Source organism: Pelecanus crispus, chromosome 12 (genome assembly GCF_030463565.1).
Source record: "Pelecanus crispus isolate bPelCri1 chromosome 12, bPelCri1.pri, whole genome shotgun sequence".
NCBI lineage: Eukaryota > Metazoa > Chordata > Aves > Pelecaniformes > Pelecanidae > Pelecanus > Pelecanus crispus.
Genome location: NC_134654.1, coordinates 5987821 through 6013467, shown reverse-complemented (window position 1 = coordinate 6013467; position 25647 = coordinate 5987821). Strand labels below are relative to the sequence as shown.

At 46.7% G+C, this 25647-nt stretch overlaps 1 protein-coding gene across 4 annotated transcripts; it reads right to left on the bottom strand.

The window, feature by feature from the left end:
- Positions 1-5966: 5966 nt before the first annotated feature.
- FAM222B (family with sequence similarity 222 member B) lies at positions 5967-20674 on the bottom strand. 4 transcript variants are annotated; one of them, XR_012831522.1, is made up of 6 exons: positions 20585-20674; positions 18763-19541; positions 16153-16280; positions 8928-10503; positions 6278-7705; positions 5967-6068 (listed from the first exon to the last, which is right to left on the bottom strand). XR_012831522.1 is itself a non-coding variant. In XM_075719439.1 (5 exons), the coding sequence occupies exons 3-5, from the start codon at positions 16232-16234 to the stop codon at positions 7699-7701; spliced, it is 1665 nt and encodes a 554-aa protein (XP_075575554.1). In that variant the 5' UTR covers positions 16235-16280; positions 18763-19541; positions 20585-20674; the 3' UTR covers positions 5967-7698. The 4 variants fall into 4 exon arrangements, 2 of the variants coding, with proteins under 2 accessions (XP_075575554.1, XP_009478195.1); XR_012831523.1 differs by lacking the exon at positions 5967-6068 and having other exon boundaries at positions 6464-6480; positions 7597-7705; XM_075719439.1 differs by having other exon boundaries at positions 5967-7705.
- Positions 20675-25647: the final 4973 nt, after the last annotated feature.

Below are 25647 nucleotides of genomic sequence, written 5' to 3'. Positions count from 1 at the left end.
CAGGGCAGCCCCTTCTCAGGTGCCCGGGGGTGCCGGGGGGCTGGGCCCCCCAAGCCCCTCAGCGGGGCAGCCTCGCCGGGGACCCTGCGTGGGACCCTGCTGCCCAGAGCCATATTTTGTAAGCTGGTGCCCCCCGGGAGCACGGTTGTTATTTATTACCCCGGGCCGGGGCTCGCTGCCCCCTCCCCGCCTCTTCTTTTTTTCAATAAAGTTTTCTTGTATTTATTACGGCCGCCTGAACCCCCTTCCTCTGCCTGGCCAGGGACGGGATGGGGGGACCCCGGTCCCCAGCGCCTGCCGGCATGGTGGGTGCTCGCGGCGCAGCTGGGGGTGCTGGGGACAGGAGAGCGAGGGCTGGGGGGCACGGAGGGGGTAATCCTGACCCACATCCCGGCAGCAGATGGGCTCAGATGGAGCCGGTTAATTCGGTAAGCGCGGCAGCGGGGATGGCCGGGGGGGTGTCACCAGCCCCGGGGTGCTGTTGTCCCGCAGCCCCCCTGCCCCGCCGGCCCTGGGGCAATTACAGCCCCGGGGGGAGGCAGGGAGTCAGAGCAGGGTGGCTGGGCAATGGCTGGGGGCAGGAGGGGCACTGGGGCAGTTTGGCGGGGGGGGCCCGGCTGGATCAGGCCCCATGTGTGTTCCCCCCTCCCCAAATCACCCCCACAGCGATGCCGGGGGTGCCGGCTCTGCGGGCTAATCCCACAATTGCATTAGTGCCGCCCCAGCTTAACACAATTAGCCCCTAATTAGCTGCACGCCGCGGCCCTGGCACGGCTCGGGGCAGGGGGACAGTGCTGCCGGGGTGTCCCCATACCCCGGCCCCCCCGGAATGTCCCCCCCGGTGGGTACCAACCCAGTGGGGGGGGTGGCCTGGCGCTGCCCGGGGTGGTGGGATGTCCCCAGGGCCGGGGCTGGCACCACGGGGCCCACGGGCAGCAGCTGGCCCTGGGGAATGGGGCGAGGCTCCTGCCCATGCTGGTGCCCCGTGCCAGCCTGCACTGGTGCCCAGTTCTTGCCCATACTGGTGCCCAGTGCCAGCCCATGCCGCTGCCCGTGTCAGCCCATACTATTGCTTGATGCCAGCCCTACACTGGAGCCAAATGCAAGCCCAGTGCCAGCCCAAACTGGTGCCCAGCGCCAGCCCAAACTGGTGCCCAGTGCCAGCCTGTTCTGGTGGCCGTTGCCAGTCCTGCACTGGAGCCAAATGCAAGCCCACACGGGTGCCTGATGCTCCCCATTTTGGTGCCCAGTGCCAGCCTGTACTGGGGCTGAATGCCAGCCCCAACCGAAGCCCAGTTCTTGCCTGTACTGGTGTCCATACTGGCACCCAGTGCCACCCTGTACTAGTACCCAGTGCCAGCCTTATACTGGTGCCCAGTGCCAGCCCCTGTTGGTGCCCGGTTCTTGCCCATACTGGTGCCCAATGCCTTTCCTACACTGGAGCCAAATGCAAGCTCATACTGGTGCCCAGTGCCTGCCTAAACTGGTGGCTGATGCCAGTCCAGGATCAGCCTTTTCTGGTGCCCAGTGCCAGACCTAAACAGTGCCCAGTGCCAGCCCGTACTGGTGGCCGTTGCCAGTTGTACACTGGAGCCAAATGCAAGCCCACACGGGTGCCCGATGCTCTCCAGTTCTGGTGTCCCGTGCCAGCCCCTCCTGATGCCCAGGTCTTGCCCATGCTGGTACCCAATGCTGGCCCTGTACCGCTGCCCAGTGCTGGCCCATACTGGTGCCCAGTGCCACCCTGCTGCCCGCAGCCTGGCCGGTGCTGCGCTCGGCTCGGAGCCGCAGCTGTGCGGCCTCTGCATCACCGCTCCCGGCACTGGGATGGGCCTGGGTATGGCCCAGCAGAACTGCAGATGGCAGTTGCTACTGCCAAACCCCGCTGCGCTACAGCACGGCTCCCCCTTTTTTTCTTATTTCTTTTCTCCCACAGAGCCTCAACCTGCTTTTTTTTTTTTTTTTTTTTTTTTGGCCTCGTTAGGCCTGATGTGGCCTGAGTTACATGAGGGTAAATGCATCAGCCAGTGCCTGACCTGCATCCATTTTATTTATATATATTATTTTTATATTTTATATTTATTATATACAATTTATTTATATGTAGCTATATGCACACACAGACTGTATAGGCACTGCCCTGTTCCTCTAGCCAGGCCATACAGCAAGGCATTGGCAACCTCTCATATACCAGTTTAAAAAAAAAAAAAAAAAAAAATTCATAGATTATTTATGAACTAAAAGCTTCGGCTATTGTGGTGAAGTGACTGGTGAAAGTCGCTGCGGCAGCTCCTGGCTGTGCTCATCCCAGCGCCGGGAAGCTGTGCTGGGAGCTGAGAGGGAAAAACGGAGCCAGGGACCGTGACCCTGCGCTGCCTCATCCCCAGCTCAGAGACCTATTTACAACCCTCTGCTTGCCCTGCTTGTTGGGTTGTGGGGTGGTTGTTTTTTTTTTTTTTTTTTTTTTTTCCCTCCCCCCTGCCTTTTTCTTTTTCCCCTCCAAGCATAAATGTGAAATTGTCCATCAGGTGCCGCTCTCCAGTAGCTCCCAGCGCCAACGCTCTGGCACAGACGCGCCCTGCGCCGATCAGCACCGTGCGACAGCTCCATTTACCCCAGCGCTTTGCAGCCGGAGCCACGGCGCGCACATCTCCGTGCGGTGCCTGGCTGGAAATGTCAGCTGGATTTGTCAAGCACCTCTTAACCTTCACGTTTGCATAAAATGGGGGAGCAAATTCCCCCGCAAGACCTGGGCTGTGATGCAGGAGGTGATGCTCTTAATATTCATGGAGGAGAGGGAGAAAAAATCGATTTGGCTCTAAATTTAGCTTTAAATACCAAGTTTAAAAATAAACTTCCTGGAAACTTGTTAGTTTGGAGATTTATTCTAAAGACCCAGAAGCTGCCAGCTTTCGCCATGCTCCATTGGTCCAGTGGGGCTTGGCCACTGGCCGGGTATTTCACAAGATGCTCAAGCCAGAGAGGAATGCGTTATTAAATATCCTAGAAATTGAGGAAGCCCCCAGCCCGGACGGCAGGGGTTGGACCTTTGCTTGTTTAGGACCCCAAACACATTGGCGATGCCCGTATCTAATGAAACACCAACTCCTTTTAATGCCTTACAAAACCTTTGGGATGCAGGCAGGGAGAATTTTTTGGCAAAACCACTTCTCATGGGGTAGAGCCCTGATTTGTGCCGGTTATTGACGCTTCTTAGCCAAGACGACTAAACCAGACACTAATATTTCATCAGGAGAAATATGCAAGACAAATTTGCTCTTCACATCCTTTATTAAAAACCCAGCCGGGCTCCCCTCCCTCCCCGAGCCCTTTGCCTCCCCAGGACCGTGGGGTTTGAGGGCGGCAAAAGAGCGGGTTTTACGGTGGGACCATTGAAATCCTGGTGCGATTTCACCGTTCCATTTTAGTGCACCTCTTAGGCTAGCAGCCAGCCCAACTGAATTAACGTTTTGCAGCCAATTGCCTTGAAATTAACTTAAACTAATTAGATAAAATACTCCAGTAATTTTATTGCAATTTGGCCTTGTTGAGCATTGGAAGAGGATCCGAAAGGCGGCCGTTGCTAGATGTCGTCCCACACGAGCTCCCTGAGCTAAAAGGCGAGGAGCTGACCTCAAAGTGCCCCTTTCCTTTGGCTCCTCCACCCCCATGGACCCTCCAGGACCCCCACATCGTGCAAGATTTTTTTCCAGCTCCAATTTTTTTGCAGCGTCTGCAGCAGTTGCTCCTCCCCAAACAGCCTCCATCACGAGATGACGTGCTGCTGGTTTTTGGCAGAGAACGTCTCGGCACGTTGCCTACCTTGGGTCAAACTTCACATTCGCGTCCTCTCACCATCTACCAGGGTATGGTGAGCTCAGCATAGGGGGAAAAAACCAAACCCAGCAATTAAACCTTTGGAAGAAAACTTGATTTGGCCCTAGAGGAGAAGTTTTAAAAGGTTGAATCTTCCTCTGCCATCTGCCAGAAGCCTTCAGCTTAGTGAGCTGTGGCTGCAGGTAACTCCTCGGTGGTGGCAGCAGCTGCTCACGCCGAAGTCCCCGCTGGCTCGTTATCGCACCAGATCTTCGCTCCGGTAAACAGGTCTAACTAGCTGCAAAGACGATGTAAAAGTCTCCGGAAGAAGCTTTGTGGGAGGGGTTCCTCCTCTTGGCGGGGGACACAGATGAAGAAAGCAGATAGGGAAGGAGCTCCAGCGACGCCGAGTCGAAGGGTGGATGGACGGAGCGGCTGCTCTTGGCATGGCGTTTCTGGCTGCTGGAGCCGGGATGCAGCGGTGCCTGTGGGCAAAGAGAGCTCTTCCCAGCTAATTCCTGGAAAAGCATGTGGGAACCAAATACATTTCTTAATAGCTGGGGAACACTGGAAACGGTATGAAAGGTATTAGCTTGCCGTCAGAGGGATTTTGACAGTCAGATGTTTGCAGCAAGCGCAGAGGAGATGGGTTTTGAGTAGTTGTGTCACTCTTGGTGATGAAAGCACGCAGATTAAATTAGATGCACAATCACTGGAAAGAAGAGAAAACCCTCGTGGCTCCTATCTTCCGGAAAAGGTCTACTAATGTTACTAATCCCCTTTAAAATTTTGTATTTAGTATTGTTAGTAAGAAAAACTCTGAGTTTATTACACAGACTATCAGGTCAGCACTTCGCAGGGCAGTAGCTTCTAGGTGCAGCTTTTGGAGCACCTTTCCCTCCTGGCCAGGGAAAGCAGACCTTTAGAGTGTGGGACAGCCCTAACCCTTGCAGAAGTTGTCAAAAATCTCTCCAAGTTCACCTTGACAGGACTTAAAACCATCTCCTCAACTCCTCCTCCTTTTTTTAATAATTATTTCAGCACCTTTCCAGCTCTGAGATTTTTGTCTCTTCTGTTTTCCCAGACCTTCTCGGCACTCTTATTGGAGAAGGGCAGCCGGGCTGTGCCAGATGCATTCAGACCCCCAAAACCCAGGGAGAGACTTCCCCAAATTCCCTTTGGGACAAGCACCCACCCCGCGGCTCCCCGTGCTGCTGACCACACACAAGCCCCACGCACTCGCACTGCATCAGACCAGCAGAAGAGGCAGAGGGACCAGGTCTCTATTCCACTATTTTTTTTAACTTTTTATTTTTCCTGCAGACAAAAAAAAAATTTTAAAAAAAATCTAGTTCATACCCGTAGCACATAAGCAGCAGTGGTTATAATGTCTGTGGTTTAATGAAATACAGCAGCAATTCCCAGTTCTCTCCCCAGCGAGTCCCAGCAAACATTTCTATTTGGTTTCTACGGGGTCGGCCAAGTCCCACGGTGACATCTTTCACATCTTAAGCTTAAAGAAAATCCACAAGTGTCTTTATAAAATGTTAACTTTGGGCTGTAACAAACTGGGCTTGTGATTTAACAGCTTCAAAGCTTCTGCTCAAAAGACAAGACACGTCAGAGATGGAAGCTTCCTCGTGGAAGGGTTTACACCACTTTCATGTTTATCCCTCCTGGGATTTATCTGACGTCCACCTCCAGCTGGCAAGGGAGTTGCCAGGAACCATTAGAATAACAATATCCTGCTAAATCAGTGTGATACTGTAAAGGGGACAGATTTCAGTGAAATTCAGTTCAGGAAAACATCTGAAAATACCTTCCTCTTTCCTCAAGGAGCAGAACCGTCATCTGCAAGTGCCCAGGATCCATCAGGGGAACAGAAGCCTTGTGCTGGAGTCAGAGGTCAGGAAGCCACTGACCCACAGACAGAAAGACAGACAGAAAGGAAAGCAGCGGCGTGAACCCCAGAGGCAGGCGACGATCTGCGTCGGGGTCCCGGGGAAAGCCCAGGGCGAAGGGGCGTCCCTGGCCTTTAGGTTACTCTTATTCCTGCACCGGGCAGAGCGTGCAATAAAACTGCGCATGGACAAATGTCTCCAGGAGAGCGCACCTCCTGCCGCGCGCCGGACCACCGGCCTCCGGTTCATCCGCTCTCCCCTTCGTCACCTCGGCAAGCGGCGGGGCCACGTCTGGATCCCCACGCCAGGCACCCACGCAGCGTGCTCAGTGTTTGCTCTCAAAGGTTGTACCTGGGAACGAAGCAGGCCAGCGTTTGTGTTTCTCTTTACAGAAGATGTAGAGTGGGGAAGGAGAAGGAAGGAGAGCCCATCAGCAAAAGGCTGCTGCAGAAGCGAAAAGGGTTGTTTAAAGAAAAAAAAATCTCACTCCTAGAACAGAAGGAAATATTTCAGTGTATTTTAATAGTAAAATGATTCCTATTTTTCAAGCAACATCCCACCTGGATGAGTCTCGGGAGTAGCTTTGCTTCCCTTTCCTGCTGTACCGGGGCAAAGTCTCAGAGGTCGTGGCTCTACCTGCGACTGCCCGCGCAGAACAATCCCCAACAACTCGCAGCCTGCTGCCATCGCCAACGCAAACGCCTCCCCGGCATCGAAACCGCTTCCACAAACACCACAACACGGGACTCGACTCAGTCTCTCTCTCAGGAGAAGAGCAGGAGGAAAAAAAATTAGCTTTTAATAACAGTCTGGGTTGAGATTTGTAGCAGGCTACTGAACAGAGGAGATGCCAATATTTTATTTAGTAAAAAGGTACGTACTCAGGTAGCAGAACACCTTACAGTAACTAACTCGGCAGGAAAGGTTAAAGTCATAGCACAGCCCTAGATCGATTTGGAGGAGTAGGACGGGGAAGACGACAGGGAGACTGTAAGGGAAGCAGCTTCAGACTCGAACCTTGGCTTCCAATATAATGTATTCAGAAAAATATTGCATGAAAAGCCTCAGGATTTTAGTTCTTTCATAGATGTATATTTACCAGTTTTCACAAAGACTGCAGGAATATGATTATAAACAATAAATTAGGACTTCATGTTGCTATCATTTGGCATAACACAATCAGGCAATTTTTCCTTTTTAAATATAAGGCAACACAAGCCAACACATAATTTAATCCGTCTTTAGTCAAATTGCTTAACTTTGCTAAAGAGTTACCACTAAAGAACGGTTTATAGTACACTTAAAAGAATTTAAATAATGACATGATGTAAGTGTACTAACTTACGCAAGGAGTCAGAAAACGTACTCTGCTAAGCTTTGAAACCTAAATATTTGTTACAGCCCAGGACTACACGTCTAAATTAAAAAAATACAAATAAATGTTTTCTAATTTTTCCATTTACGAAAAACTTTTAAGAATCTCTAGCCAACTATGACGTCACTTCAAAACTTGTTATTTTTTTTTTTTTTTTAAATTTTGTATGATGTCTTAAGATTTTAAACCATGCTCGTTAAGGAAAGTTCAAGGAGCAAATACTTAAGGCTTTGTTTTTCAAAGGGCTGTGAGGGAGGCCAGTGGATGGCAGAGGCCAGTGGGTTCACCCATACACAATGCTACTCAAACCCACACTACCAGGCGACATTCATACAGAAATATTACACTTAAAAGTTACAGTGTAGAGCAATATTTTTAGCCAGTGTACATATAAAGAATCAATGCATTTTTTTTTATTATTTCTTTTTTAATTTCCAAACTTGATTGTGATCATTATGTTCAAGTATTAGTCCCATTAACAGAGATGAGAAATTTTCTACTTACAACAGATTCGGCTGTTAGAAAGGAAAGGTGTGTTTCGGTACACTGAGGAGAACAAGACGCTGAGGTTACCCAATAGTTAGTGTCCTACGGTCACCGACTCGACTAGCTGCTGGAAGTGAGATGGGAAAGGAACAGAAGGAGTTAGGCACCGAGACCCTGGGAAAGAGGGATGTGATAAATAGCTTGGCTGATTCCCAGAGAGGAGAATTGTTCCGTTAGATCTGCTGTGGCGTCTGGATGGAGAGGAATACGGGACCATTGGTCCCACAGTGGCCCGTGAGCGGAGCTTCGCTTCAGATCAACCGCCTCCCGTCCCATCGGGACTGCTGCCGGAACGGGACCGCGCCCCGCCGCCCCGCACGCCCGCTCATTGCACCGGAGACGAGCTCCAGTTACGTCTCCTCGCCCTGAAATTAATTCTAGCTACCAGAGAAGCGGCTGAACCCTTTTTGGGAGTTGTCAGTGGGTCTGGATTCCCTTCACATCAGGACAGCCAGACTCCTAGCAGCGAGGGGTTCAGACAAAGTTAGGTCTTACGCTGGCGAAAGGGGAAGGGAAATACGATGCGGAAAAAAGGCAGCTACCTACGGCAGCTATGCTGCCTACGTCCTAAAACTGCCATTCCCCCATCCTCCATACCCTGTCCGCAAAAAAAAAGTGTCAGAAAAATCTGCCAGAGACTTTTGACTTTGGACAAAGTCTAAGCGATAAATGTGGGCGTCTCGGCAAGAAAAAACTGAAAAGCTTCTTCCTATATTAATGCCTAAATACATACTCCTAGCTAGCTCTTTTCAAATGTAGGCTTCTTTTTCAATTAAATAGGCCTCTAGACAGTGCAAATGGTCAATGTTTAATGCATTAATGAAATGGGCTTTTGAGTTGAAAATAAGCCCTGCTTCCTGACAAATTCTGTTGCTCTTAATCTTCAGAGGAAATTGAGATGGAAATTTAAGCAGCTACGCTACCTCGCTCGTTACGGAGCTGGCAAACAGATGCAACTGCGAAACCCTGCAGCAACTCCACATCGGTCCAGCAAGTAGCTATTAAGCAGAAGGCAAAAGCTGCACAAAGGGGATTCTGCAGTGAGGAAACAGCTGTGGCGTGAAGTAGTGTAATGAAATTCTTTGAAACAAAAGGCATGTTAAATATTTGATGCATAAAGGAGATAGATAACATGTAAGCAAAGCTTTTAAATATACAGTATGTCTTCTTCCAATGGTTACTAATAATGATCACACAAGTTTGCAAGTTAAAAATGCCTTGCTTATTAATTAAAATTAAGACTAAACCTATAATTTTTGTCTGTGAAAGTGACTGCAGCCTATCTATACCCTGGGTGTTGAATATGAAGATTTCGACTATCGGTTGGTTCAGGTGCTCGGTTCATGGGAGGCCGATGGACTTTTCCCAGCACGGCCATGCTCTGATCTCTGAAGCAGGACTGCTGGAAGTCCCCGCTTAGGTAATCCATGGTCTGCATCACATTATTCTGGCTGGATGGGCCAGCTCCAGCTCTGTAATGAGTTCCTCCTGCACAATCTAGCGGTGCTCCTGCTGGCTGTCCCCCGTGGAAAGGCATGGCGAGGTCCTGGGACCCAGAGCTGTCACTGTTGGGTGTGGGCAGAATGTTATTCCAGATGGGCTGGAAATAGTGCCCATTGGTGTATGGCAAGGGTCCCTGCAACCCGTTCACAGGCGGAGAAGGCGTGGGCTTCTCGATGGGGGGCTTCAAGCTGAATGACTGGCCCATGCACAGTTCTTGAGGGTAGTTTGAAGTTTTGCCAGGAAAACCCTGCCCTGCGATCTCTCTCTGAGGGTGCTTCCCTGCGAGTCCAGCAGGCCCAGCAGCATCCCCACACATTTGCTGCAGATGCGCAAGCTGGTGCTGGTTCCACGCAACCGATTTGATTTCGTTCTGGTACGCGGGCGGCACCCTGTTAATATTCACCATGGGCACATTAACAGAGGCAGGAGGAATAGCAGCAGCAGCATGATCTACAGGGTTTACTACACAGGAAGGCATGGGTGTAGGGACATTGTGAGTAGATACCCTGGTACTTGCATTGATAAGCAGGTTGCGACTTATAGGGCTGGGGTTTGCAATCTGTCCCTCACATACTGAGGTAGTGCTAATGCCAGCTCTGGCCTGGCAGAACTGGTTAATCTGGTGCACAATGCTGCTCAGGTCCGGTGGCTGGTTCTGCTGCAGGGTGGCAGCCATAGAGAGGGGAATGGTTGAGGTAGACACGGTCACATTCGGCGGCGCATCTGCATCCGGCATCTTTCTGCTTCCATGTAAACCTGGCTGCAGCAAAGGATTCGGGGGGTGCTGCAGAGTCTGGTGTGCCATGGTCTGAGGATGCTGCAAGCCCTGCGGCTGCTGCATATTCTGAGGGTGCGGCAGCGTCTGCGGCTGCGGTATCCCCTGAGGGTGCGGTAAGCTTTGTGGCTGTGGTATACCCTGAGGGTGCTGCAAAGTCTGTGGCTGCGGTATACTCTGGGGGTGCGGCAAAGTCTGTGCATGCTGGAGAGCCTGCTGGCGAGCAAGCGCCTGGGGGTGGGTTAAAGTGCTAGGTGCAACGTATGGTGTGGAAGGGGGATTCATCATCGCTTCCGGCAGCAGACGTGTGCGTGTCCCGTCAAAGTCTTTGATAATTCCTTTCGCTGGAGATTTGACTATCGCCAGGAGGCCTGTTTTCGTGGTGGCCTGAGACGGGTAGGGACTGTACCTCTGGCCCGAAGTATCAAGTCCGTTCACAGTACGGCGTATGTGTTTCCTCTGGGGAACCTTGACACTGTTTGGAAAAATTTTTATAGTCAGTGGATTGTTGGCGACCTTCTTAGCATAAGCATCCAATTCTGCTGGGGTAGGATACTGTGCAGATCTCATTTTCTGTGTAGTGTCCCCTGCGGAGAAAGGAAATTTGTCAATACCCATTCTGGTAAGCAAGGGATCAACCCCAGGGCAAGACAGTTGCACAACAAGGGTAGAAAATCTCCAGGGAATCAAGAGGCAAGAACTTCATCTTCCCAGACCAGCAGATCGTGTACCAGGTACCTCATTCCCTTTATTACCTGGTGACCAACACAACCCCCAGTTCAGCTTAAGGCAAGACCTGCCTAGGGGAGCAAAATGAAACTTGTGTTTTGATCAGAGTATGTTTACAGTTGGACAAAAACAGGTAATATGCTATAAACATCGGATTGTCTCCAGCGTGAAATATTTCTTACGGCTTGCGGTGGTGGGCTAGTTTCTACTCTCTTAATTTAAGGCTGCCTCCCCATGGCTCTTCAAGCCATTCTCAGTATCTTTGCCGTGTAATTCAGAAATCAGGAAGTTATGAATTAAACATTAAACCCGTGTAATGCTGAGGTGGGAACCATACGAAGCACTTCAGCTCAAGCCTCCATTTACATCTGAGTTCTTTTCTAGATGCCGACATCTGAAAGCACTCTGAGTGCCTTTTTGTCCATTAGGAAGCCCTTGTCAGTCCAAGTTCAGCAAATGGAAGGGGGCTACACGTGCGTTATTTTATGGCTTGCAATTATTTCTTCAGCTGAATTTTCAGTGTGGCACCTTGCTAAGGACAGCATGCTCATATCACACAGCAAAATTACGTGATCACCCCACAAGATTAGAAGCATGCTACTCCCCAAACACAGACAAAAGACTTCTGGAGACAGGGGTGTGGTTTCACTTCAATTTACCAGATACCTACCTTGCCCACAAGCTCGAAGTGCTTCCGGAAAGACCATCAGAAATCTAAGGAAATGCTTGTGCCTCTCTCGCTATAATCGTATTCCAAGCAGAGAGTTGGGCCCTTCCCCTATCACAGCTCTGCTGCTTAATTCCTATGGGACTACTGCTTTAGAAGCGATTTTATAATCTTCAAATAATGGCTTGCAGCTTTGACAATCCGATTTTGCTTTCGCTTGATTTTTTTCCCCCCACCTTGAAAACAGTTTACTGGAAAAACCCCACCCATTCTCTTTGCTAAAATTTTCAGCATACCCATACCATCTGCTGCCATGCTGAAAGAACGGGAAATACAGCAGCCAGCTCCTCCAGAGCCCAAGAGCACCTCAGCCCCACATCTGGCCCTCTGACCCAAGGAACTCTAATGCTCCAGTAAAGAGCTTGATGCTCCCAAGCAAACAGCCTTTCCTCTTGAAAATCCACCTGTGACTCTTTTAAGCAAATTGACTCCAGAAGGTTCCTGAATACAGCTCAAGTCCGAGTACCAGCCACCTCGCGCTCTCTGCATCCTGCAGCTTCCAGTCTTCACAGGTGAGGGAGAGCAGTACTGCTCTAAGAGCACTCATTTTCAGAAAGTAAGGGCCAGAAAATGGAAAATAGGATGGATACCCAAAAGAAAGGATAATTATAGAAATATAAAAAATATCTTCCGTGAAATAAGAAGCTTTGCAAGCAGGCTGTCTTGTGTCTCCAGCACAGCCCGTACCACAGCCCCGGTTATACTCCTACTCTCTGTGCTGTCCAAACACTGGCACATAGCACCCTTTCTCTTAATCAAAGGAAATGCTCATTTGATATTAACCTGAACATCCTCTCTGTTCACATCCCTGTACCTGCCGCTGCAGGCAGGTGGTTTATATCTGTCCTTTTGAGCGAGCTGTTACGCTCCTAACGGAGAGAAGAGCCTCTGAATGGAGTTTGCCAGTACTACCATGTCTCAACAGCCATGGCCTTCATGAGCTTCCCAACCTTTATTGTTAGCATTGCCCACGCCCATTAAGTTCTGTTTCTTCCCCAAGAGATGACCCTCGCAACTCACCATGAATCAGAGGAGAACCATCAACAACAGACAAAGGAATCCGCTCCTGTCTGTGTTACGGTTTATGTTACGGTTACGGCCATTGTCACGTAAAGCTTTTAATTCCAGATGAAAAATTAAGTAGATACTTTAAGACACCTTTACCACCAAAATTTCCCAGCCTGGTTTACATTTCTATAGGCATATCAGCAAATTAGGTGGTAAACATAAACACCGAACAGATACACTAAATATTCTTTTACCCAAGCATCTATTTTTCTGTTACACAGGAACCACGATGGAAGCTTTTAGAAAGCAGCTACAACATCAATGTTTGAACCGGCTGCGGCATTCGGTTACAACACATCTGTAATCCTGAATCTGGAAGAACTCCTCCCTCTGATGAAAGAAAAGAACCCCTCAGTTAACCTGAAATGACACACCAACATCAAGTTTGGCATCCTACCAAATGGCAAAACATCTTTTAAATCCCTTGGACAGCACCTTCTGAAACCAACCACCATTTCAACCAGAGCCCGTTTTGCATATATCTAAGATTACGCTCCTTTTACTATGGATTAACTCAGCTGTTCTACTTAGGCCTGACCAAGGTGATGTATGTACAAGGGTCCCAACATGCTGCTTAAAATGTGCTTCGCTAGCAGTTCCACAGGCAAGATTCAATGACTAGAATAGTTAGAGGCAACAAACAAAAATTGGAGAGAGAGGCATTATAGGGCAATCAAGAGACAGAATATCCCATACAAATATCCTACAAACCAGTAAAGAACAATTAGGTCTGGTTACTAAATGAATGGAAAAACAGCTAGAATAGACTGAAAGAAAATGGTGGTATTATAATACCACAAGTGCAAGAATTCTGGATCGGGCCATAAAATGATGATGAGGATGAGGATGGCAGATGAACAAGCTACATTAAGAAAACAATGGGACGAGTAAATGCAAGGCAGATTACTTTTGTTGAAAAGTAATTATTTCATGTTTACTATAAGGTAAAGCTGTGCATATGAGCAATTATCCCAATAAATTGGTGAACTGCGAGTTCACGCTCCCACTAATCCCGTGGCAACCAACTCATCTGGTCACATTCCTGTGCGCCTCTCACTGCTGGAGCTATTTTTATCATGAAACGAGATGTATTTCTCTGCCTCACCTCAGCACTAATGTAACATTTTTAAGTGCATTTCACACGAAGGCTTTAAAACCCACTGCTTTTAAAACTGCCTACAGTTCAATTTTCATTAACATTAAACAAAATACAAACAGGCCTTCAGGATTCCTACCCTAATGAGAGCATCTGCATTGGGACAAGCGAAGAACAGCTGTGCCCATCTTCTGCAGAAAAATCTCAACTGCAGCAGCTTCTCTACAGGCTTTACAGAAAGAGCCCTCACCCCTAAGGATATGATTTTAGCTGATGACCCCATTCAGCCCCAACCTGCTCTTCTTTCTTTCGCTCCCCCCTCAAAAAGCTCACCAAGAAGCTCCTTTCACCTTGACTTTGCACCACTGTCATCAAAAATCCCCCTTTTTCTCCCAGGCCCTGCGGCACTGCCGCTATTGGTCTTGCCTCAAGTATCCCAATTGACTGATCAGGTTTATACCGGAGTCACTGGGGGGAAGGAAAGAATATCAATACAAAGTCAGTGAGAAATCCCCTGCGTGCATAAGGACAAATTTCAGGGTTAGCCTTTCCTGTGACGCAGGCTGGAATTCAAAGAAAAATACTGAAATTGGAAGTCCCATAGTGACCAGTTTCTAACATGTGCATATTAATCTACAAAACTCCTACTGCACAGACCACCTTTAAGAAAAATGCCTCTTATTTGAAAGTGAATAAGAAAAAAAAAAAAAAAAGACGATTGAGCAAATGTGGATTTTTAAGCGCTAATAAAAAGTCTGATCCAGAAAACTACACTTAAAAAATTATTAACGCAAACACCCTAAGTCTGAATAAAGGCTATCCTGCGGAGTTCTGTGCCTTTTATAAAAGCGATAGCACTATTATTAAAGCCCAACCCCCCATCAAAAGTCACAAGTCACCGTTCATTAAAAATGCTCATTAACTCAGCTTTCCTTTGGCCAGGGGCTAGACTACTTGTGCATATACAGTATGGGGAGAAATGCACCAATTAATCTTACACACATCTGCAGCAGGGGTGAGCAAGGTCTGTACGAGCAGTTTCATTTTCCATATAAATCAGAACAAACTGGAACAGCTGAGCATTACCACTGCCAGCCAGTGCCTGCCAGCGACTTCATGTCCTAAATTCTTTTAAATGCAGTACCCGAAGCTCTTCACTAAGCGGGATACAGCAATGCTTTCAGCATGGGGATGAGCAGTTCTCAGAAACAGCATCAGGTACCATCAGGTTAAGAAACTGCCCACACACCAGCACGTTGCCTCGTAAACGTGTAATTAGCAAATACCTGATTTATGCACAGCTACCCTCACATGAACCTCAACAATTTGCTTTCAGAACTAAGCTTTCCAATCAACCAAAGAAACTTCACGTAATGCAAGGACCTAGTCATGTTCTCACCATAACAGCCTACCTTTTGAAAAAGCGTGCTTCGGTCAGCAAAGCTCGAACTGGAAATGGAAAAGAGAAAGGAGGGGAATGCCCAGTTTCATGTGATCTAAGGAAGTCCTTTGGTGAGTAAAGATTTTTACTATTGCCGAAAGTGTCACTACAATTACCAAGCCCATGGAGTCGGCATAAATGTTATGCACATGCTGAGGGGGAGCACACCTGCATACGTGAACAGTGTCATTCCCCTCTGGCAAGACTTTAAGCATGTCACCCTTAATTGCAAAATTAGCTTACCTATTTTCAGTAGCACCACAAGTCTTAACACAATAACAATTTTAGCTATAACTGGAGTGTAAATTTACTTGGTTTTAAAGAGCAACGAGTCCATCAGCAAACTGAGGGTACAGAGATCTCCCAATGAACATTTCAAATGCAAGAGACAGGTCACAGCCCTAAGAACCAAGTACACAGATCTTATGCAGAAACCTTGGTCTTTCTGAAATTTCAGCTGAACAATCAATGTGCAACTTCAGTGATAAAGAGAGACAGAGTAAGATTTAAAAAAATCTCTAGCCAGTAAACTTATATTCCAAGCGTTAAGTTCTTCTTAAAAATACTAGTACAACTATCAAAAAAATGACTGAAGTTATAAAAAAAGAATTATCAGAGTACTCTGCAGACATATTTTCAGAGGCACCAAAGAGACATCAGAAAGAAGATGGAAACTTTGAACTTTAGTAATTTGGGCTAGATCACTAATATTTGCAGTATATGCCCCAGGTATGTAGAACAACAGAGCTGCTGACCTCAAAAGGTTTGCATTAGCCTGATCCAACTTTTATTGGTGTCTACGAGTAATTCAATGAATGGAAGTGAAAAAGAGTCAGGTAAAAGTTGTGTTAAGAAGTAGTCAGCTGGCACACTTTTAGCACAAAATGTTTTCAGCAAAGAGGCACAAATCCCACAGAAACCTCACTTGCATTTCATCTTGCTGTGGTTAAAATTAACCTTTATAAAGCCAGGAAGCGGGGGGAGAGCTTGCTGCACACACGTGAACCTCCACAGCGATTTCTCAGAGCCATTATTGATGGATGCCTTGAAGGCATAACAAAAGAAAGACTCTAACATTAAATAGTTTTTCCACTGTATCCTGAATGTTTATGTCACAGCTGTACCAGAGCCAGATTTAACAGTTAACCACATCCTGCAGACAAAACGTCACTCACATTTCTGAAGTCCAGTGTTCATCTGCGTGTAAGAAAGAAGCTGAAAGGAGAGGTCACCTGGTCCTGGCAGACAGGCCAGCATGGCAGACAGGCACTAACACAACATGGGGCATTCACTCCTCTGCACACTGCAACAACAGAGAGACAATTCAAAGTTATAATACAAGGAGGAACAGAGAAAAGAAAGCGGCAAAGAGCCATCCCTGGGTGAAGGCCTGACCAAGCACAGATGCGTGACCGCTGCTCTGGCCCTTACTGCTTCTCGTAACGGCAAAGGAAATACTTCAAAAAGTGGGTCATCTGCAGGGTTAAAGGTAAAATAGCCGTCTCGCTCTCCTCTGCTGCTTGACACACAGAGGATAATCTGTAACTCTGTCCTCAAATTTCAAAGGTGGTTGTTATGAATGGTAAAGAAACCACCGTCATTCATTTTACTATATATTGAAATGCGCTGGCTATCTACCAGGTATAGCCAAAGCAAGTCCTCTGGAGAAATCCTGTCAACTGCTCTTTTACATTTAATAAAAAGGCATGGCATGCATAAATTGAAGGCAAAGTATGCAGCACTCTGCCTTGTGGCAAGATTAAGCTGCATGCTACAGCTTGTAATTTCTGTGGTCCATTAGGCTGAAAGATGAATGGCTACAACTTCATTTCATAGGAGACTCGCTAACCTGCGTGGCTCTGGGTTAGACAAACAGCAAGACGTGCCTTCTGCACAAAGGAGCTGCAGAGGTGCCACCATCCTCTACTGCAGAGGTTCAGCATTTATCAAATCAAACCTCAAAACGAATGCACGGAGTGCTAAAGCTCTTTATATATAAACACTTCACAGCTACCCTCAAATCCCATCATTGGCGTACAATGGGGGGTGTTTCCAGCAACAAAGCTAACTCGGGCTTAAAGTCTCCCAACGTTACTAGGATTACAGAGAGAAATTTGAGTTGGAACAAGGTCTCTAGAGGCCACCTGGTCCAAGCCCCTGCTCAAATCCCCCCGCTGCAGCTAGGGGGACAAGCCACAGCCAGCCACGAGCACTTCAGAAAGCTCTGGGAAAGGGGGTGGCTGAGCCAAGCTGGGTAAGTCAGTTGACTTCTCCTCCTTGCCCAGCTCCCCACAAGCATCAGTGCCGCTATACAAGGAGCGCTTTTGCCAAAAGACCTAAGGAGCAGCTAGAAAGGGCTCAGGGAGTTATATGGCCCCCAAAACTTAGAAGAGTTGAAGGCTTCAAAATTAATTAATTTCAGTCATTGTTTCAAAACCCCAATTAAAACAACCGGGGAGGCATTCAAAGATCAAGACAGGTGAAGTAGAAAGCTCGAGACCAGCACGAGAAGCCACGGCTGCAGAAACCCTGCAGAAGCCACTTCTGAAAGAGTCGCGCTGCCGAGGACTGCGCAAACGATGTGAAGCCTTTGGATGACACCCGGTGCGGCAACGTCAGCGCTGCGTCCTGGATAGCACCACCGCCTTCACGCTCCAGAAAGCTCCAAAAGCAGATTTCTCTGCAGGGACGTTTTAAAGACTTTAATTTGAAACCTAACCTCTGACCACCATCACAAGTCAGACCGCCCAAGGAGTACCTGCACCAAAACAGCAAACAGTGTGGACTTAAAGCTTACCCATAGCACAGCAATTACTCACTCCGTGTAATTCATTAGCTCCGTGTTTGTATGCACCTCCTCAGTCCAACACGCAAAGGCTGATCAAACCAATGGCCAAGAAATCTCATACAAATATTAATTTACGAAAACTTCTGCATCTTCACTGTGCGAGTGCTCTCAAAAGCTGACTGAATGCTGCTTAGCAAGCCCGTTGGGTGCCACTGTGACTAACGATTAAAAGTAATTTTGGACACTGAATGTCAGCTTGACAACTCCACGCTATTGCCCATTCACCCTAACCACTCAGAGTAACAGCGACTCAGTGCCGTGAGAAACACACACACAACCTCACCAAGCCGCAGGGCTGACTGCGCAGCCACCAAGAGAACAAGTTTATATTCATTCTCCATTTCATCTCTAGGAGGTAGTAACGATCTGCACTACGGTAAGTTCAAGATTTGTAGTTGTAAAACCTTGTAAAAAAGGCCGAAACCTGGATTTTCTTCTCACCCTCTGTAGCAGGTGGAGTTCTTGGGAGTCTTTCAGAAGGTGTTCAGAAACGATGACTGAAGACCTGTCACATCCACAACTTAAAGGAATTGCTTTAGGAACTGAAAAGTTGCTCGACCTTTATAGACAAGATTCATTCATTACTGTAAGTATGCAATGTTCAGTAAAACTTTGCAAACAGCCTGTGGGCAGCAGTTTCTCATTCCAAATCATGCCCAGCAAGACCAAAAAAACAAAACAAGAATCCAGCTCCTTTTAATCAGAAGACAAAACCACTGTGAGTTGCCAGAGCTTTACCTGAGTAAGCATCGGAAACACTCATAGTCAGCAAGAAAAAATAATAATTGTATTTTCCTTTTTTCCTCATTTCATCAACTTCAGAAGACTGGCAAAACCAAGACCTATTTCTCAGTGAGAAGCAGACAAAATTAAGAGCCTTCACCGTAGTCAGAAAGCCATCAGATCACACCATTCCCATATGCACCTAAGCATTTACCTTTTACTCCAGTAATGTCTGACGCCAGCCCAGGATTACTTCCCCTCCCTGCATGGCCAAAGGAGCTCGGTGTCTAAAACATTACTTAACCGATGGCAAGTTTGTGTGCAGCCCTGAAAGAGAGAAGAGCTCTGCAGTGCAGCACTGCACTCAACGTGCTCTTTGACTGAACAAGTAGCATTTCTGACAGCAAGATATGCGCAGGGTTTGCTCACCTGCTCCGTCATTAACGCTCATTATAGCCTGAACACTGTGACTCTTTGAGTAAGCCTCTCGCTGAAGTGCCACAGAGAGGCTCAGCGCCATGCACACAGCAATAAACAGGATAATGGCACATTAGGAGAGAGAACAAGTGATTAAGAGTGGTCACAGCATTCAATTCACAATAGCCAGGCTTCTGCGATAAGACAGCAGTATTTCCTTGAAGGTCAAAACATGTATTTACAGAAGCTTTAGCTCCAATACAGAGTAATGTTTTAGAGAGGGCTATAAAGGCAAGTTGTTCCCGCAGGCTGATAATCATTTTAGGCAATGCCAAAGGTTCATAAAAGACTGGGGTGGCAATAATCATTTTAAAGGAAATACTGGACTTACAAAAATAATTTTAAAGTAGAAGCATGAAATCATTCTTTTAGCTTGATTTGCAATAACTAAATTGATGCCACCTAGGTCACTGCTGAGCATTAAAAAAAGAAATTCAGACTTACATAGAAATGCTGACCGTAACTCCATTGCTGAATTCCATATTATAATTAAAATCCTGTTCCATTTTTTGTTCTCTATGAAATTAATATAGTTTGTCAAAATCAAGATCTCAGTATTTGAAAACAAAAGCATCAAATATCTTTACAAACAAGCCCGTTCTTTTTTTTTTTTTTGTTAGAAATTAATTAACATTTATTCCCTTTGAGATACTCAGCACCTACTTTCTGTCCTGACTGATCTTCAGCACAAGGCTAGCGCAGGCAACTCCAACATACCACCCAGCTAAAATGAACTGAAACCCCTGGCACGGGCTGTATTTGGGACTGAGGTGAGCATTAACGGCCGTCTCAAATTGTTGTTACGCAGTGCAGGGTCCTGACACACAAAGGCAGCTGGGCCCATCATCCCCTCCCATGCTCGGCTTTATTGCTTCTAATTAGTCCAGAGCAGGAGATAAAGTGAACTTGGCATATCAAGACTTCGCACTAGCAGACTTGGCTGCATGGTGGCAACTTGTGTGGGCACCAGCACCTGCAAAGCGCCCCGTGGGGCTGCTGCCCCAGCCGGCCCGGGGATGGGCGGTGTGTCACCGCAGGAACTGGAACGGACACAGTGAGTCAGGAACTGAGGGGGTTTTGCGCTGCACCAGGCCCAGTAACAGTCATCTAAACCAGTCAGCTGCAAACTGGAGAGCAAGCTGACCAGTAGGCTTTGGCACCAGCAGTGGAGGGCAGCGGTAAAACCCTTAAAGTTTCAAAATTGTACGTTAAAGTAATTCTGTATACTGCCAAACACAGCATAACGAGCTCTGTCTTGAAAATATATATGAAAAGATAAAATACATTTCTAGAGGAAAACAACCATTAGATTGGAATAAATAAATACCCCTCTTTGAAGTGATTTTAATCTAATCTGGCTGCAGGATATAATCTTAACAGCGCACGTACTGCAGGATGCTCTATGAAACAGCAGGTTTAGACACATGAACAGATTTTTTTTTCTCCTAAGATTTATTAATAATTAAATCAAAGCATGTTAAGCTTAAGAGGGATTTGCAGTGCTTGGGATTTGGGGGCAACTGTCACATCCCCACAATGACTGTAACGTTCAGCCTTACCTGTATATCAAAGCGCTTTTTGGTCCAGGCGGCACAGTGTCCCCTGCTCCGATTTTCAGGCTAAGTCCTGTCACCACCAAGGCTCACCGGGTAGAACGGAAGAACTCACCTCCACCCATTGCCCAGGGACACCCTCCCTGTGGAGCTATGAATCAGTTCCAGTAAAACTTACTATGATATTGCCTTTCTGAACTAAAATTATATAGTATTTTCTGGCTGATATTCAAAGATTAGTATTGCCTCTGCCAGACCCAGTGCTCCTCAGGCCAGGGGGGACTTTTACAAGCTAAGAGTAAAACCTAGGTGTAAAGCAACTTGGTACTACTAGGAAATTTCTAATACTCAAACACAGCTTTATCATTATATAAACAGACCACATACGCAAAGTTATTGCCAAGTTTTTAAATATGCCAGTCTCTGAAGCTCCTGAGAGGCCTTACAGGGTAAGTGCACAAAGGAAACACTCCCCACAAACCATCCCCAGCCAGTGAAATATGGGAAACTGAGTTGGTTTAGACAAAAGTGAACTGGTGAGGTTTAAAGTTAGGTTCCTGAAAGTAAACACACATGTTTGAAATTCCACGATTAACTGCAGGCTTGTTCACGAAGCTCGGGGCTGGGAGGAAGCAGGAGCATCTACCCACACACAAAAGAAAAGCTCCAAACTATTCCAAGTTTCCAGCACCCTGGGGTCCCGTAAGCCGTGCGAGGGTTGTTAAGCGCTTGCGCTTCGCTTCTCCTCGTTATTCACAAGGTAGCCCCGTGAAATTCCGTAACTGCTGGCGGGATTTACGGCAACCCCCAAGCGCACGTGGCACATTCCAAGTTCAGCATATATAAATGCTGCAAACAAAACCAAAAACTAACTCGGGCTGTGAAGTTTCTTTGGTACAAATGTCTGTAAGAGCTTGCCAGGAAACAGAATTGAATCCGGGCCAATTTTCATGCTCCAAGGGAAACTCAGTGTCTCATTTACCCCCTGGCAGGCTGCTCAAGACCAAATGAGACTCATTCCTTTTCCCCCTCCCAAAGTAACTTACAATCTAGAGGTTTCGCAAACTTGTTCGTGTCAACTGCAGATGCTGAACCCCCCCGTCAACCTCAGTGTTCAATACGATTCCTTCCAGTCAGCCATGCCTCACTTGACAGTGTCTAGACTGATCCTGCAGGCTTCCTGCCTTTCTCCAGCCCTAAAGCTCCCCTTTATTCTTGGGCACTTACCAGAATGGCCCTTTCCCAGGACTGCTGAAGAGCCAGAGATAAATCTTACCGTTTCCTGGAACAAAATTACCAAACTAGCACTGTATTCATCACCGGCCGGTATCACATCCTCTTAATGTTTTATAAATGGAAAACTGCAAAATAATGCACACAGAGGTAGTCTTTTGAAATGGCAATAAATCACAATAGCGCCGAGTGTACTTGGGGATAAATAAATAGGAAGACTGAACAATAGAAAGTCGCCTTTTGTAACAAGCGGAGTGCACCGTCAGCATCTGCCAGCACAGGACCTTTTGGCTTTCTGCATTCAGGTGGACCTTTTGTAGAGCCCTGCAACAGTTTCGATCAAAATCAATTTTTGCTTCTTGCAGTTTAATTAACTATGATTTTGCTTGTAAACCATTTCACCTTTTAGGCTGACCTCCATTTATAATGTTACTCAGGCAACAAAATTAAATAGTTTGGAGGGGAAGGCAGAGAGAATGTAAATGTACGTGGGGTGCTTCGGGAGAGGGGAGGCACCTGCTGCAGCACAGCTCTGCTCTGCTCCCCAAGCCAGGACAGCAACGCTCAACAAGGAAAAAAACGAAGCATAACAGCATTCCTTAAATGGAATATTGTTCATATCAGACTCCTCATGCCCAAGGGCTACCACTAAAGGCTTCTAGGTGAACAATTTTTAACGTAGTGCAGTAAACAAAGCCAAGGCGGCGGCTCTCGGCTCCAGGTGGGCAGGTACTGCCACGTGTGACATCAGCTCCATCAAATTCACTCTTTGGATAAAGCAGCAGCAAGCGCAAGGTTATGATCTTAGAGTTTAAAAAGCCTTTTTTTTTAGAATCATAGCATCGTTTAGGTTGGAAAAGAGCTTTAAGATCATCAAGTCCAACCATTAACCTAGCACTGCCAAGTCCACCACTAAACCAAAGGTCGGTCCCAAGTGATTATTTTAAAACACAGTACTACGCATCAGCTGAGGAGTAGAACAGTTGGCTTTAATTGTAAGATGGATTTTTACATAGCTTCTGACCTTTCATCTAATTGAGGCCTAAAGAAGAAAAAAAAAAAAAAGGAAAAGCTATACGTCACTTGGAGTTATTAAAATCCATCAAGCTCAGACTTTAGCCTTGGGATAACCACAGCCAAAAAATTGACTTGCAAGTAATTATCACTGCTATCTGCAATAAAAGTTAATTGGACATAATTGAACTAAAGCTCTAATCTGAATGAAGCTGTTGCTGGCAAGAAGCCTGCTCCTGCCTGCACTTTGCAAATGAAACTGCTAGCAGTAAAATGGACAAACACAAGGCTGCTCTTACAGTCTGCCCACTGAAAATCACAGCGCAATTCTGCAAACAGCTTGTTAGCTGCGCCAAGATAAAGCCATTAAGAGGGCCCGTCCTCACCAAACACACCCTTCGACAATACCCAAACACCACAAAGGCATAGAGTTTCAAAAACAAGTTTCAGTTTTACTGACCTCTTAATTACATGGACTGAAACGGTAAGATTCGTGTCACGAGATGCTGGTTTCATCAGCCCCCGAACGCTGTAAATACCAGTACAAATAACGTACTTTTTGAGCACGTAAAGATACCAACTCAAAAGGTTTTCAGTGCTGATAATTTACCACCTTCATGCAGTTCAATAGCCTTTCCTGTTGTAGGACCAGCTTCTTTCATCTCCGCAGCAGAGCAGACAATTAGCTGCTTTTTGTGCTCAGCCCATGCAGGTGGCTGGGGGAAGGGAGCGTTAAACTAAATTCCTGCTGATTCGTCCATTTATATTTTGCATTTTTGTTAACTAGCAGACCAGAAAGCGGTCGTCATCCCCCATACTACTTCAGAACTTCCTTCCAATTTTAATTATTAACACTCTGCCCTTCACCAAAGCATATCAAAGCACTTAACAAACATTACTGAAGCCACGTAACCACTCTGAAATGGGAAAAAATTGCACACAACTCCTTTTACAGAGGCTTAAGGTTTTTTGACCAGATTTATGTTAGAAGACTGGTCTCCTGATTATGGGCTAGCCTATAACAGAAGAGATCGAGGGAAGTATCTGGCTCACCACAGGTTCCTGACGTAATTTTGCATGAAGCATTTAATCACCCGATGCCGTAGTCGCTCCTTGTTAAAAGGATGGGGTGGGTGACAGTTTTCTACCACTGAAGAAGACCGTGAAGATAAATGAAACTGCAGAGCATTCAACAGCACCTTGACTTCTCACGTCAGGCTTACAAGGTCACGGTCCGGGCAGTCTCCTGGGGAGAACTGGAAGCAGACCATGCTTCTCTCTCCTGAGCGCCATTTGCTCAGCACCGCTCCTCTGCATTTTCATGGCTCAGAACAGAACTTCTTAGCTGGAGAAAGCTGCAACGGAGAACCAGTGACATCAATTCCCTTTCATGACCCAAATCAGTGGCTTATTTTACTTTGCTCAAAGCCCTCACCTCTTTTTAAGCCTATTTTTAGATTTAACTCCATATTCTGCAACGTGGCAGGAGCTGACAGACAACACAGGCATAAGTAGGTCTTGCCAGGTGTTGCAGGCCGCTTCTAAGGCAAAGGAAAGATTTAGAAAAGACAAGTTGGGACTATTGTAGGGCCTGGCCAAAGCTTCAAAGGAGCATTTCTGGCTGTGCTTGAAACACATATGCTGGTGGTCAGTTATGAGACAGATGAGATACTGCTTTTACGATGGGAACATATGCAAGAAATAGGAAAAAAATCGACCTGCCTGAAGTCAAAAGTGATTTGAATAACTTTGTATCTGCCTCCTCCAAATTTTCACTACACTAAAGCACTCTGACCTTTAATTAATTTTCTTTCTCCTTTTATATGGTAACTTCCAACTCCAAGTTTTTAATGCTGTACTGGTGGGAAACAGGGATGAAGAAACAGTCTGGGATGTATCTTAGTTAGGTTTCACAGTGCATAAATCTGCATGGTCATTTAGGAGCGGGAGCAAAGGATGCTACAGTTGAACTGCAACAAAGAGCAGAGGCCAGGTAAATACAGCATTGTCATCAAAATCATAACTTGCCCAGGATATTAGGCTTACATTTGTATTTTCAAAATGCAAAACAGACTCCCTACCCATCGCTGTAACATTCAGACGATACCATTTTCTTCAACAAGATACTGAGAGGCACAAACAAACATTCCTTCCTCCAAAACATCCATTATCCTTGAGGCAAACTAAACCCACCTTCTTCCTACATGCTTGAGCAGCATCGATAATACCACAGCAGCTACTATAAAATATGGAACAGACTTACAGATACAAGTGTGCATGTTTTCACGTGAACATGACTGTATTAAGGTTAGCTGAGATGACTTCCATCCAAAGCAAACCCAGAACAGCCCAGCGACTAGCAAGCTACAGGATGCTGCTAACACATACCCCAACGGAGGCACCACGCATTCCCACCAACAGACATTCTCCATCCTCGTACACAACTTCCTTCTGCCTTCAAGTGATAAGAAACCAAAATACACATTGACCCCTTTCCCACAGTGGAGAGTCTGCAGTTATAACCTCACCATCATCAGCAAGAACGTGCGCTGCATCGGTGCTATGTGCAGCTTTCCTACGTCTTCAATGTCTGGGAGACGTGAGGTTGTAATGCTGGGCTTTACATTACCACAAAGGACACGCAAGAGCTGTGAGCTTCCTCACGCCACTCTCAGCCAGAATTCCTCCCTCTCGATTTTCTTGCCTTCCCAGATCTGAAAAGGAAGCTTAAGTACAGCAAACAGCTCCCTAGGCGAAGGGGAAAGGAAACATGAAATAGTTCTGTCTCCAGTGGCTGCTTCGCACAGATCACCATTATCATT

Bases quoted from the DNA above. Each gene is read 5' to 3' on its own strand.
- FAM222B (XM_009479920.2), bottom strand. From the start codon at position 16,234: ATGCTGGCCTGTCTGCCAGGACCAGGTGACCTCTCCTTTCAGCTTCTT. The intron at 10,504-16,152 runs GTGAGTGACGTT...CTTTCTCCGCAG, and splicing joins GAACACTGGACTTCAGAAAT to GGGACACTACACAGAAAATG.